Here is a 14,124-nt window from a genome sequence, read left to right on the forward strand (position 1 = left end):
AGCCTCCTTGCTCCATTAACTGAAGGCAACTATCTTCTCCACATGGACTAAGTGAGTGGTGCTTGGTCATGAAAAGGAGGCGCTGTGCTGTGCCCAACAAGAACTGAGTAACACCTCTGAGACCCCCAAAGCTCTCATTCCCTGTTCATCCAAAACAAACACATTTTTTTCAGTCATTGTCACTTTAAGTACTAACTTTCTGTGATTTGTTGCTGCTTTGAATTTACTTTTCTCTGTGATAGAATAAAATGTTTTGCCTTTAGCCTGGCCAGGCCAGTCTTTTTAAACAGAAACTTTTGGGGTACACTAGTTTGGGGAATATTTTCAGCCATATTTTTTCCATATTGACTATCTCAGGAGAGCCTGTGGCCTAACTTGCTGTGTGCTTCTTTACTTTCTTACAGCTACGGAGTCAAGGCCAAGTGAGGGGAACAAGTGCAGCCTGTGACGAGTGAAGATAGGACCAGTGTCTCTCAGTGTGACGTCTCCAGTGTGTGCCTGTGATGACTCAGGTGCACTCTCACACGCACACACACACCCGTGTGTATATGTGTGCATATCTGTAGCTGTATGTAAAGCACATATGGCTACAGGCCTAGATACACACACAAGTATATATATGTACATGCAAAACATTGAAGGGATCAGTACAGTTTCTCCAAAGTACTGTACTTGTCTTCAGCAAAAATACTAAAGAAAATATTTTCCATATATATTACCTGGAACAGATTTTAATAATCATCATCCTGATGCCCTTGGTGGATAAATGGACTGCCGTGTGGTGCCGGCTGGCATGCTTCATGAATGCCAGGTGTGGACCAGTGTGTGTAGCCTTTGGTTATGTTTCTGGTTTTGTTTTTTTTGTTTGTTTCGTTTGTTTTGTTTTTTTTAATTTTTCAAGTCACCCCACATACTTTTTTTGTTTTCATCCCATCAGCAACAGACTCCTACAGAAAGATGTCTTCAAATTTTTAGATACTCCAGTGACTCTGGAAAGTAAACTCTGGATGTATTTATAACTATTTATTTCTGGGTAGCCACTATCTTCCAGCCAAATCCAACAATATCTGTCAAGTAAGGAGTAAGATTAAGCTCTTTGCTAGTTTGCCCCAGGGGTGGGGAAATCCTTTTTTTAAAATTGCCACTTTTTATTGGATTTTTGTATTTTGAATTTCAAGTATTTTTCTACATCAAATCTAGCAAAAAAAAAAAAAAAAAAAAAAAAAAGTGATGACGGTTTGTGATTTATAATAAACACTAGACAAGATTCAGACTCTGGTTAAGCAAACTAGGTGATGAAGTACACCCTCACGGTATTGTAGGTTGTGCAGAGGACTTCTGTGGAGTTTGTTTCTGGGATTCCAGTGTGGAGACTATGCAAGCCATCTGTATTGCTCTGAGCTCACAGGGTGGGAGAGTAGTGACATTTATTTAGCTCTTTTCCTGTTGCAGTCTGAGCCAGGGGAAAGTGCTGATGGTGAGCTAGGAACAGTTTGGATGTGGCACAGGACTGTCACCATTCTAAGACCCAGCTAGATCCTGAGCATTCCTGCTGACATTGCATCCTCTTCCTCCTCCCTCCTCTTCCTCCTCTTTTTCTTCTTTTTTAAGGGAAGGAACAATTGCTAGATGAGTGATTATTTTTTTTTTTTTTTTTTTTTTGGTTTTGTTTTGTTTTTGTTTTTTTTTTAATCAAAGTTTCTGTCTGATACTGTTTTCCCTCGTCAGTCCTGGAAGCCTGACCAGAATCATATTGTTGAAGCCTTCAGGTCACACGCTGTCTTTTTAACCTCCACACACCCAAAACACACCACCCCATAGTCCTCCATCCCCCCCCCAGAACATACCACCTCATTGTCCTCTCTCTCCCCCCCCAGAACCAGCACCCCATAGTCCTCCATCCCCCCATAGTCCTCCATCCCCCCCCAGAACACAGCACCCGTGCAGTTGGCCCATTAGTAACCCTTTGCTGACAGTCTTGCCCCCCATGCCCCTCCTCCCATGGGAGCAATGGCAGAGCTTCCCACTGCATTGCAGCAACACCTGTCATCCTCACCAACAAACCCTGGGTTCCATGTGTCCTCTACTCAATGTAAATGGGCACTGTTGGGAGATGGGTTTAGTCACATCAGTGGAGAATTCACCAGAAGGGTCACCGCTAACCCCAGGCACTGGAGAACCATCCAGTCTCTCTGCCCAATGAAACTCATGGACATCTGTAGTCTCATTGGGGGCTTGGGCACACAAGGGAGTGAGCCCGATGTGGATTCTGATGTCTTTGTAACAACTGTGGAGATTGAGGGGATGTGTGGTGAATGTAAAATTACCCCCATTGACTTGGCAGTCTCTTGTGTAAATTACAGTAAAACAAAGTAAGCAAAATTGAAACAAAAATAAATTTGATCACAAAATGCCACCTGTGTGCTTGAGTGGCTCTTTCCCTGGTGCCGTTTCTTGCTTGGAGCAGTGAGGGACACTCACAGGCTTCTCGAGGGTTCTCTGGGTTTCAGCAACCCCGCTCTGAGAAAAAGACAAAAAAGGTTCTTGTTTTGCTGGTCCTATGAGGTGGCTTGTTCTTGACATGGGCCTGTGTTTTTAAGTCCTCTGTTCGGTTTTGCTGTGATGTCTGACTGTCTCAAGATCGAGGCTCTGGAATGCTTTGTTTAGAACTTGGTCATTTCTACTGTGCTGTTTTTGAGACAAGGCCTACTGCCTGGGCGGATTTAATGAGCAGTGTGTTTCCAGGGTGTTTGAGGTCCCTTTCTCTTTTTTGATTTTTCTAGACAGGACAACATCCCTGGCTGTCCTGGCACTCACTCTGTATGTAAGCGAGTCTAGCTTTGAACTCAGACTGTTCTGCCTCCTGAGTGCTGGGATTAAAGGTGTACGCCACCATTGCCTGGATGAGATTCCTGTCTTGCTGTTCTGTTTCAGATGCAGCATCGGTGTACGTGGTGACCTTGTTTCTTGCATCAATCAACCTGAGTGTGTGTACAGGCACTTGGTGCTCAGCATAGGTTCTGAGTCAACTAAGGGCAGATGTGCAGTCCAGTATGGGAGACAGACACAGGCAGGAATGGTACAGCACCCCGAGTTGGTGTGACAGTCTTCAGGAGTAGTGTTGCAGGGCAGATGTTACACACTGGGCGAGCAAGACATGGACGAAAGTCCTTGCAGTCCCAGCAGCTAGGACCCCAGGAACCCTGGGACCTCCCAGAGTCTTCTGCTCTGTTGTGGAGGGCACAGGCCCTGGCAGGTGATACTATACCCTTTTGACAGTTGGGAGCCCTCTCCCCTGTCCTGGTTTGCTCTTATGCTCACTTTCCATGCTACACAGACCTCCTGTCCCCTCAACCTGATGGTGTCCAAAGTGTCCCAGCCCAGCCCTGGCAGACATGTCTCAGGAGGTAAGGGGCATTCAGCGTCTGTCGTGAGCACACACTGAAACTCCCCAACGGTCCTCACAGAGAAATACTGTGACCTTGCTCTCCGGTCAGTGGAGTCACCAGGAGCCAGGAGGTGACTCAGTGTCTGTGGGGTTGGGTTGCAGGGTTCTAGAGCTTGGATTGGTGTGGCTGGGAAGGAAGGAAAGCAGTGGAAACCAAGTCCCGGCCCATCTTGTCCATGGGATGCTTTGGACAGACCCACACACTCCAGTTATGTCACCGGTTGTGAAAACAATATGCATTGCGCAGCTGACTTCACGTCCTCTTGAGCATGTTTACATCAGGGAAGTGAGAAAGATTCCTGCACCTTCCCGTCATAGTTGCCTTTTAATCTATCTGATGTTGCCATGGTGTAGGGCTTTACTGGAGAGACATTCAGAACCAGCCTCGATCTGACAAAACGAGCCTCCCTCACCCTGAAAGGAATTCTCACCTTCCCAGAGGAGGCTGAAGTTTCACACAAGTAGCCTTCATGACTACCTCCTTCCTGCGTTGGACTAATGGGCTAAGTCCTGAGTTCACATGTGACTGGGTTAAGAATGTCTCCATTCCAGTCAAGGTCCCTCTGGCTGTCCAAAAGCCAGCCTGTCTTCCATGAGCTGAGTGAACATACCGTGCTAGAGGAAAAGCCAGCCCGTGGCATCATCATGCTAGAGGCTAACTTGAGAGCAGCTGCAAATAAAAACCTTTACAGATGCCACTTTCCTACCTGTCATCTTCCTGTGGGTTGGTCTTGGTGCACCCCTCTTCAAAAGCAGGAAAAAAGGCCCAGAAAAACCCCTGTCCCCTCCCAGAAGTACCTGTTCTCTCTCAGGTGCCAGCTCCTGGAAAGCCTGGGCCTGGTGCAGCTCCGTCAGGAAGCTGCTCGTGGAGAGACCCTTGCCACAGCTCAACTCACTATTGACTGATGGATGGCGCCCTTAAATCTCATATTTCACACCCTATGTTAGCGTGGGCTCTCCTCAGGGGCAGGTGTCATGCCGTGCCTCAAAGTCACCTCTTGTAATGGAAATTTCAATCATGAATGGCATCCCTCCCCACGGCAGATGTCTGCCGGTCCAGGGACAAGACACCTTAGTCTTGGAGTCTAGGAGAGGGGAAACAAGATCTAGTCTCTTCCCTCAGCCCAGCGACACAAGGGCAGCAGCTCTGGCAGCTGTCCAGGGAGCTCTGAGTCTACCCTTTCCCCTTCCTTCCCGATTGCCAAAGCCAGAGGCTTCAGCATCCATCTCACTAATGGCCACCCTAGGCAGGAAGCCTAGCTGGTCCCCCAGGCTCAGAATGTTCTGGATGTGAGCGAGCCCCTGCTGCCCTTTGTCTCTTAGTCCATCAGTCCAAGCCATGTCCTAGCCACCCTCATCTCAGGGAGGGTATCACAAACGTATATGGTGGCACACACCTTTAAACCTAGCACTAAGGGGGAATTCTGTACCCGCCAGCGCTACACACTAAAACACTGCTCTCCTGAGCCCCTCCTCCCCCCCCACCCCGCCACTTTTAAAGGGCTGTGCAGTATGTGAGGCTTTGACAGCCTTATGTCCCCATGCTTAATGCAGAAACAGTCCGGGGCCCCAAAAAGCCTGGGTGGTAGGGCAGGTTTGACCAGTGGTCAGAAACGTAGGACCCCCACAAGCAGCTCTCTAGAACCTTCATGACGACACATGCACATTCCTGACCCCGAGAAGTCCTGAATGCCAGTAGCCACCATCAGGCGCCACATTCTGATGCTGACCGGAGGAACCAATGGCAGTCTGTTCCCCTAGCTGTGAGATACTCAGAGAAATAGTTTCAAGCATTTCATTTCCAGCCAGCTGCAAGGTGAGTTCCCAGAAGGCATCGAAGGCGAGCTTGGCGCTGGCCCTTTGCTGTGGTACCCCCTCCTCGTTAACCTGGGCTTTGTGCTTCTGGTGCTGTGAGGCGCCTGCCATGCTGTTGGCGTGCTGATCTCTTATTGTATGTTGATGGCAAAGTAACCGAGAAGCACATCGGAAAGGGGGGCTTGCAGGGTAAAGACAGAAGCTTCGCCTCTGGGTGGCCCATGGCAAATGGGTCCCTGCATCCCTTAATGCTAATAGCATCATTTTAGCGCCCTTGTCTCTCTTACCCACCCAGAGGTGCTGTGCCCACTTGCCTTCCAAGGTGTGCTAGCCTCTCTCTCTCTCTCTCTCTCTCTCTCTCTCTCTCTCTCTCTCTCTCTCTCTCTCTCTCTCTCTCTGCTCCCATGTGTCCCCTGCAGGAGAGGACCTGTGAAAGGGCCCAGGTCAGCTGTCGTCCACTGAGGCTGTTTGTTTCAGGACTAGGGCTGGCAAGCTTTCTGTAAAGGGCCAGATGTTCATTGAGATTTTTGAGGCTATATAGACTTGCACCACTGCCCTGTGCTGCCCCTGTAGCAGACGAGTAGCCTTAAGCATCCCAGGGTGATGGGAGATGTCACTCTGTAAATATGTTTCTCATACTGGTTAATGAATAAAGCACTGTTGGCCAATAGGAAAGGAAGATAGGAGGGACTAGGAGACAAGGAGGAAAGAGGAAGTAGGAGGGAGGAGTCAGCATGGAGAGACTAGGGAGACCAGACGCATGCCCCATTCCCTGGTAAGGTGAAAGCACGTGGAAATATGTAGATCAACAGAAATGGGTTAATACTTAAAACAGAGCTAGCCAATAAGAAACTAGTACCTGGCCAACAGCATTATATCAAATACAGAGTCTCTGTGCGTTATTTGGGGCTGGCGCGGCGTCGGGACAAGACCAGCGGCGGGCGGAAAAACCTTACTCCTTACAGGGTGTGGCTCCACATGGGTTGTGTGACATCTTGCTAGTAATTCTCTAAGGCATCTTGGACTTGAAAAACAATGCTGATGTCCACCAGCACTGCCATCCAAGTAATCCTCACACCACCTTTGCAGCTAGCTTTACAGTCACCACCTCTGAGCAAGAGTCCCGCAGGTCACCTGCTTATCCAGACCACAGTCCCCAGATACAGAACTCCAAGCCTGGGGCAACAGCCCCGACGCTCAGCAATGTTTTGTTTCATTGTCTGTTTCTTTGGTCAACTGTTTGGTTTGGTTTTTCGAGGCATAGTTTCTCTATGTATCCTCGTCCGGCCTCGAACTCACGGAGACCCGACGCCTGCCTCTGCCTCCCACCCTGCGGGCTGGGATTAAAGGCGTGGGCCACCAGCATCTTGAGAGCATTTGCTCACAATGTCCTCTGAGGCAGAGCTGGACCTCCCCTTGGTGGCACAGAAACCCACAGGCATACTCAGGTATGGGAGGTATGTGAGAAATGCCTGAGCCCCTCACCCAGCATGGCCTCTGGCAGAGTGTGAGCAGCCAGGAAACGGGGGGGGGGGGGGGGGGAGTTAACATTCTGCCCCGCTGAGGCTCCCCCACCCCCATCCCCTGCCCGGTGGCACCTTATCCCCTCCCACCCCAGCTGGTTCAGTGTTGGTGCTGTGGAGTGTCCAGGAGCCTGTTGTGTGTCCCTTCTAAGAGAGCTTGGTAGCAGTTGGGCTGGGGGGAGGGGGAGGGGAGAGGGGGGTGCTGGCCTGTGAACACCTGAAGGCAGCAACAGAGACAACGTGGACAGAGCTGAACTCTACCCAGGCGTGAATAGCTGAACCCCTAACGCCAGCACAAGGCCTGAAATTGCTACCTCGCCACGTGCCTGGCCAGCGTCACCCTCTCCGGCTGGGGACAATGTCGGTCTGGCATCTAGTCGAGCGTGAACTCAGTGCCCTGCCATGTGGGGTCCAGAAATCTAACGGGATTTCAGTCTTCCTTTTAGCCCCTCTTGAGCGACTGGCTCAGCTTTTCCACCTGTGAAACCGAGGCCAGGACCTGTGCATGTTAGTGCTGCCCATTGCTGGACTTCCCCACTGCCCTGAACTTCACACCCCACTCTAGGCCTGCCTCCCCCACCCCCATCCACCCCTGCAACACTGTCACGATGCACATGGCGGCCACCATCCCAGGATGCTGGGGCGAGCCCATGACCCCGTGCTCGCTCAGTGAGTGGGATTGTAGTTGCTGCCTCCTGTCCTGTTAGTGAGCCCTGTTAAGTGTGCTTGATAGCATGGTGGCATGGAATGGACCTGGCTGCTCACAGGGCCGGGTCAGAGGCTTTGGCGCTTAGAGCATCCCATGCCTGCCCCTCTACTTAAGTGAACAATAGGCCCGGACTGAAGCCTTGGCCCCTCTGAGCCTTGGTGTCCTGCCAGTGGAAGTCTGAGTAGTCAGCACCAACATGGAACATGGCTCTGTGACAGGGAGCATGTGAAAACAACCCTTTGTTTGTGCCCTGGTTGGGCTCTTAGCTAGAGTCACCACTTTACCCAGGACAAAGGATTCTCTGGGAGGCCAGACTTGGGGGCTAAAGCCAGGACAGTCCTGGGCAAACAGGGACCATTGGTCACCCTGTTAAAAGACCCAAACACCAGCATTCTTGAGTCCAGCAGCTTTAATTTAAAGGCAGATGTAGACACTGAGCCAATATTCTATAGGAGACAAGCAGTACTATATAACCTGACTGTCCCCAGCTCCACCGGGGCACAGATTGCAAAGTAGGAGAAGGGAGTATAAATCCAGTCTCACCGGAGGTCTCTGAAAACACTTAGCTAGGCCAGGGAGCACCCGATGTGTTCTGTCCCCCCACCCCCAGGCTACCCTGGACAGTTAGGGTGAGTCCAAGCTCACTGCGCTTCCAGCAGCCAAGGACCCCTTCTCTAGAGAGTGCAGGGCCCCCAAGGCAGACCTGCCTGATGTGTTCCCACCCCTTTCGTTCCTGCCACTCACCCCTAGGCTCCACCCACATTGGTCTCATTCCAGATTCTGAGACCGGAGAGCCCACAGGTCTGTTTTGAATGAATGGAACATAGAACCTCTGATGCTATTAACCATTTCCTGCCCCCCTGCCTGCCGCATGACCTGGCAAGAGCCTCTGGGCTCTGTTCCCGTTTTGCAAGGGAACATTTCTGCTCCATGACTGTGTGTGCTCTCGTTTCTCTCCCGTTATCTTAATGAATTAACCGGGTGCCCGTTGCTCCCCGCCCCGCCCCCCACCCCCACCCCCACGGTTTATGAGCTGTATAAGCAGTCACTGCGATCTTAGTCAGCCCCACACGGTTGTTGTACCGGTTCCTATTACAGTAATTGGCATGAACTTTATTCTTTTGCGGAGAGATTCTCTGGCCCGCTGAGACTGAATAACCATCTGCCATAAATTGAGACTAGTACGGCTTATTTTGGTGAATGCAAAATTGGATCCCATTCTTTACTCTGTGGCTTGATTCAACTTCCAGATGGTTAATCCACATGAAGTAATAGGAATGCGCCCCGGCTCTGCTTAGCCGAAGATGGAGACGTAATATTTATTTGCTGATGTGGAGGCCTCCAAACGCTGCCCTGTCGGGATGTCAACATATAACACAGCAGCACAGAAATGTCAGCTTGTTCCGAAGGAACGACAGCCTCCTCTGAGTTGCCACGGTGGGGGGGGGGGGAGATCCCTGGGTGCCTCCTCCCCACCCCCAGTCTGTCCTTGACCTAATCTCAAGAGGTTTTGTTCTCTCCCCTGGGCTGCCTCTTATCAGCTAGGTCTGCCCATGTAGCTGGCTTCACATCTGCTTTGACTTTAGTGCCTGTGACATTTTCATTAATACTTCTCCAAGGTTGGGCCTTTATTCCAAATACCCTGCCGCTCACAGAAGCCGAGGCTCAGCTGTGCCCAGCTGGGGGCTGCTGGGAAAACTTGGCCCCGAAATACCAACAAGTCTGCCGTCCCCACCCAGACGAGACGAGCGCGGATCGACACTTTTTAATTGTTACTGGTCATGTTCACCTGCTATGCGGGAGGACGCAGAGGTGGATCTTGAGGGGGTGGGAGGGGGTGGCTTTCCCTCTGCGAAATGTGGGCAATGCTTGCAGCCCTGCCCCCTAAACTCCTCCTGGGCCTGGGCCTCAGCATGTGGTGCAGGAATGTCTGAAGCCTGCGTCTCGCCACCTGGGAGTGCTAAAGCTGCCGCTCCCTACACCAAAGGGGTCCTCCAACCCAGTTTACCAAGGGCTGATCTGGTTTAGCCCCGCCTCCTGTGCACCGCTCAGAGCTGGGCAAATGGAGACAGCTGCCCACCCTATGGGCTTGTCTGTCCTAGGTCCGAAGAGAAGACCTCCAGGGCCCGTTCTGAAGGTCCTGTGTTGCGGTATGTTCTCTGGGTGGTTCCGAAGGGCTCTTGAATTTTGGAACCACATCAGTGAATCTCAAGGGCCCCCACAGTCTGCCATTTTACTATGTGCCTTTGGGTGTAGAGGGCATTGTGCATGGATTTAACCCACGATGCCATCACCGAAGTCTTTCCTGCCTCGCTTCTCATCTCGCCTGCCTACCTCTTGCCACTCCAAAGATTGACGGACGAAAGGAAGAACCAAATGCAAGCAAGTACTCGTGGTCAGGGATGTGGCCTACACCTACCCTTTACCTTCTCAAAGTCTTTGGGTAGACCTGATTAGCAATTACACCCAGGGGATTCTAGTCACATGGGAATTAGATGTAGCCTTAAAAGCAGGTGGTGGAAGCCAAGTGTGATGGCACACACCTTTAATCCCAACAGGCAGGAGGCAGAGGCAGGCTGATGGCTGGGTCAGCCAGATCAAATACTGAGGCCCTTTCTCAAATAACGAAAAGAAGTGAGGGATATGTGTAAAATAAATAACAAACACGCAAACAAATCCCCCACCCCAAACTTGGAAGTTTCCAGATGGAACAACAACAACAATGTCAAAAGAGCACAGATCTGGGGCTCCACAGCAATGGGGTCCGATGGGCCCCTGCAGCTATCACACAGGAAGCCTCGTGCACACAGACTCTAGTGTGCAGTTTCCAGCCACTCCAGGCCGCTGTGTGCCTTTTACAGCAGCCCCCGCCGTGTCTGCTCAGGCTGCCTATACCATGCAGATGGAAAGACTTTAAAGTGGGAGTGCATTGTTGGCAAAAAGAATGGCAACCACCAAGGAGTTGCCAAAAGGAGCCCAGGGTCCATCGGGCAGGATCGGAGCCACCGGCTTGAGATCCGGGCTTTAGTGGCTAGCGGGCGGCGTGTTCATTCACGTGGGCTAACTAAAGCTCCAGGATCACGCTGCCGCGGAGGAAGGTGGAAGTGGAGAGCGCAAGGCTCAGAGAAGCCCTCCTGCTGCGCCAGGCACACCTTCCGCGATAGCGTTGGATGCACCGGTGCCTCCTGTGGTCCACACCTGCAGGAAACTCTGGCGATGCTGCCCTTCTCACTGCCAGGCCGCGGCTCCTCCTTCATCAGAGGAGCCCTCAGGACTCAAGGGAGCACAGGCCACACCCCTGTGCTCAGTGCTCTCCCACAAAACAGGGTCCTTGGTGGCTCTCCAGGTCCCCTGCTCTCAATCCTGCCCACCCCACCCCACCCCCGTTCCATTCCAGCTACACTGCCTCCTGCTGGCTAGCTCATGACCCGCCACGCAGGTCCCTTCAGCAATGGCTGGTCCTGTTCCCTGGAATGATCAACACCCCGTCAAGGGAGGGACCTCCTTCGACTCACTGGGTTCAATAGCACCTCTTAATAAGTCTTCCTGAATCATCATTTGGGCCCTCTCTTACAGCCAGCCACAGCTTTTTTTTCTGCAGCACTTACTAAAGCTGGGGAGAGAAAGGGTGAGCCGGGCATTTCCCACTGGACCAGAAGAATCAGGGGATCCCTGCCCTCAGCTGTTACGTATTGGATGAGCAATCACTCTCTTCAGTCTTAGGATGGGCAGACAGTTCTCAAGGAGACCCACAGTAGCACAGAGATCACATACAACTGAACGGGGCTGTCCAAATGTAATAATGGCCATCAGTGTTGCTCTGCCCAGAGCAGCCATTCTGGAGCATTCTGTGTAATTGGAGCACAATTAAGCATCTGGCAGTGTTTCCCTGGGCCGAGATCTGATTCCGAGCTCACTCCACATGAGCTCTGGTTTCTTTTTGCTAGAACAACAAATCTGGATACTCCACACCCCCACCCCCACCCCGCAAGGCAGACCCTGTGGTCTGGACTGCAGGAGAATGCCAGGGAATGAGACTTGCACCAAAGCAATTTCATCTCCAGACAGTAGGCTGTATATTCAGGGACAATCTCTTGGACTTTGCATAACCTAAGTGAAGATTCCCATCATGAGATGAGAGGCGTGTCACACTCAGCGGGGCAGGAAGCTGCCCAGCCTGGGCTGCTAGAGAGGACCAGGGCAGGGTAACACCAGATGAAATCATCTAAGGCACACCTCATCACACCTTCCCCTCAGCCAGCACTCACTTGTCCTTCCAGACCTGCCAGGCCCTTTGTAGAGAGAGCTTCCTCCATGACCATCTTCCCCAAATAAAAGCCAGTGATCTCTCAGCTACCGGTGAGAATGAAGCTCAAAAATGAGAGAGGGTAGCGGAAATAATGCCATCCATGTCCTGTCACCCTGGAATACTTGTGCATAGAGCATGGCAGGTGGGTTGGAAGGGTGACTCTGGGGTGTGTGGCAGGGGAGGGAACGGGCTAGAGCAGAGGGCTGTCGGGTGATGGCACCCGCCCACCCGTAGACAAGTGTCCTTGAAGAAGCTAGTTCCGTTGGGTACCTGGTGATAAAAAAGAGTGAGGGTCCCATGAGCCATAACCTGCCTCCACAACGGGTGCTAAGAAACAATATGGCAGGTTACTGGGGAGATGCCTCAGGGATTAATAGTGCTGCTCTTCCAGAGGACCCATGTTCCAAAGGACCTGAGCTCCGTTACCACACCAAGCAGCTCACAACTGCCCCAAACTCCAGCCGGACCTCCACATATGCACTCAGATTCTCAGAACTTCCACACTCATCCCGTGCTGGAAATGATATCTGGACCAGAAGTGCTTCAGATTTTTCAATGTTGGGGGTGTTCACACAGCCAACATCCTTGATCTGGAAGTCTCAGACCCAAAATACTAGGAACCTAGAACTCTTTCTGCCCAGAGCGGTGTTGTTTGTGTCTCCTAGATACTTAAGTATTTGCAGAGTTTGGATCAACACAAGCATGCTCAGAGAGTGGGTTTTCAAATTAAAGGTACTTGGCCAAGAAAAGATAAAAATCTGCATTCCATCATATTTTCCCCCCTCTCCCAAGATTTTAGAACATACTCTAGCTGGTGTGGAGCTCCCTGTACTGTTTGTTTGGTTTTTTTGTTTTGTTTTTTTCCTTTCTGTTCTCTAGTTCTGACATCTCTTCCCACGGCTTTTTTCCATCCATAAGCAGCCCCCTTTCTGTCTTCCCTGGTCTTTCCTGTTTCCTCTGCTGGCACTGCTGTGTTAGATGGAGATACTGAGTAAGGTAGTTCCCCTAAGAGGCTTAAGAGTCACTGTTGTCCCTACCAAAGCAGGTCAAGTAGGAAGCAAGGCCAGTGTAGGGGTCCAGGGGCTTTGCAATAAGAACTTCACAAATATCTTGGGCCCACAGGTTGGTGTACAGAGGGGGCCTAAGGAAGGAGGGATGGAAGCAGGCTTGGAAGAGCTTTTTAGAAAAGCCTGGGAGGCAGGGTTCCATTGCAGAGGGGGCTCCCTGCCTGCCTGTAGCCCTGCAGGGTCCATTCAAGAAGGCTGGGGGAGGAGGGCCCCAGCTGGGAATCCACAGGCTGAGACAATTAGGGGATAATTGGGGCTGAATCATCTTGGTGGAGACCCAGGAGGGTGTTGGGTGGGTGTGGGCCCTACAGTGATTGCTCCAGACCAGTACTGGCTGAGTTCCTTCTGTGGCTCAGACTCCAGTAACCTGGCATTTATTCCCAGCCTAAGAAGTGCCTGGCCTTGACACCAAGGTGACCTGCTAAAGACAACACAGGCCTCAGGAATGCCTTGATCTACTACTGGGGCTCAGTGGTAAGCACTGGCCTGGTACACATGAGCCGAAGGCTCCATCCCCAGTGCTGTGGGCATAACAAAAAATAGTGTCTTAACCTGGAGCAGTGCCACAGCCTGTCAAGGAACAGTACCACGGCCCATCTATTCAAAGAAGCGCTCTTTCAGTATCTCTAAAGTCAAGATGGTTTTGCAACTGATAATGTCTTGGCTGCGGTGTGCTCTCATGGTAATAGAAAAACAGTAGGCTGACAACCACTTACGTAGGGTTCAAACATGTCTGCTATCATCCATAAACCTTGCCGTTGAATCCTCTCAACAGCCCCGAGCGTTTGGACGGAAAACCCAGTTCCAAGAGTGAGTCCTGTGTCCAGCAGGTGGGGATTCCTGGTGACGCAGTCTACATAGGCACACAGACTCCGAAGAGGCAGTTTTCAGCTTGCCCCTTGGCCATGGGTGGGTAGGTGGGTAGAAGGAATCCATGAGTAGGCAGACAAACATCCAGTCACCTTTGCCCCACCCACACCCGGCAGCCACCTATACACACTCTTATTCGCACCGGCTGCGTAACACGAACCCTATCCCATTCCAGAAGCTACCATCACATGGAGAGAGATGGATGTCGGTGTACAAACGGCCCAGCCTCCTAGCCCCCCATTAGGGTATCTGGGGTATAACCCACACAATCTCCCAAGGTCCCTAGCACCCCTGTACCTGAGAGTCCCAGGCAGCCTCTCCACTCAGCCTTACCATTACCTCTTTGCCCCTGATTCAACTACTTGTCAGGGAACTCCTGACAT

At 51.4% G+C, this 14,124-nt stretch overlaps 1 protein-coding gene across 2 annotated transcripts in view; it reads left to right on the forward strand.

The window, feature by feature from the left end:
• Positions 1-1,271, forward strand: part of Pitpnb (phosphatidylinositol transfer protein beta) — a 41,753-nt gene extending 40,482 nt beyond the window's left edge. For both annotated transcript variants that reach the window (XM_051176423.1, XM_051176421.1), the window contains one exon: positions 405-1,271. Coding sequence is in view for 1 of the 2 variants with exons in the window: in XM_051176421.1 (XP_051032378.1) it covers positions 405-455 (51 nt within the window). In the remaining variant the exon portion in view is untranslated. The remainder of the gene's footprint in view (positions 1-404) is intronic.
• Positions 1,272-14,124: the final 12,853 nt, after the last annotated feature.

Source organism: Phodopus roborovskii, unplaced genomic scaffold, assembly GCF_943737965.1.
Source record: "Phodopus roborovskii unplaced genomic scaffold, PHOROB, whole genome shotgun sequence".
Lineage (NCBI taxonomy): Eukaryota > Metazoa > Chordata > Mammalia > Rodentia > Cricetidae > Phodopus > Phodopus roborovskii.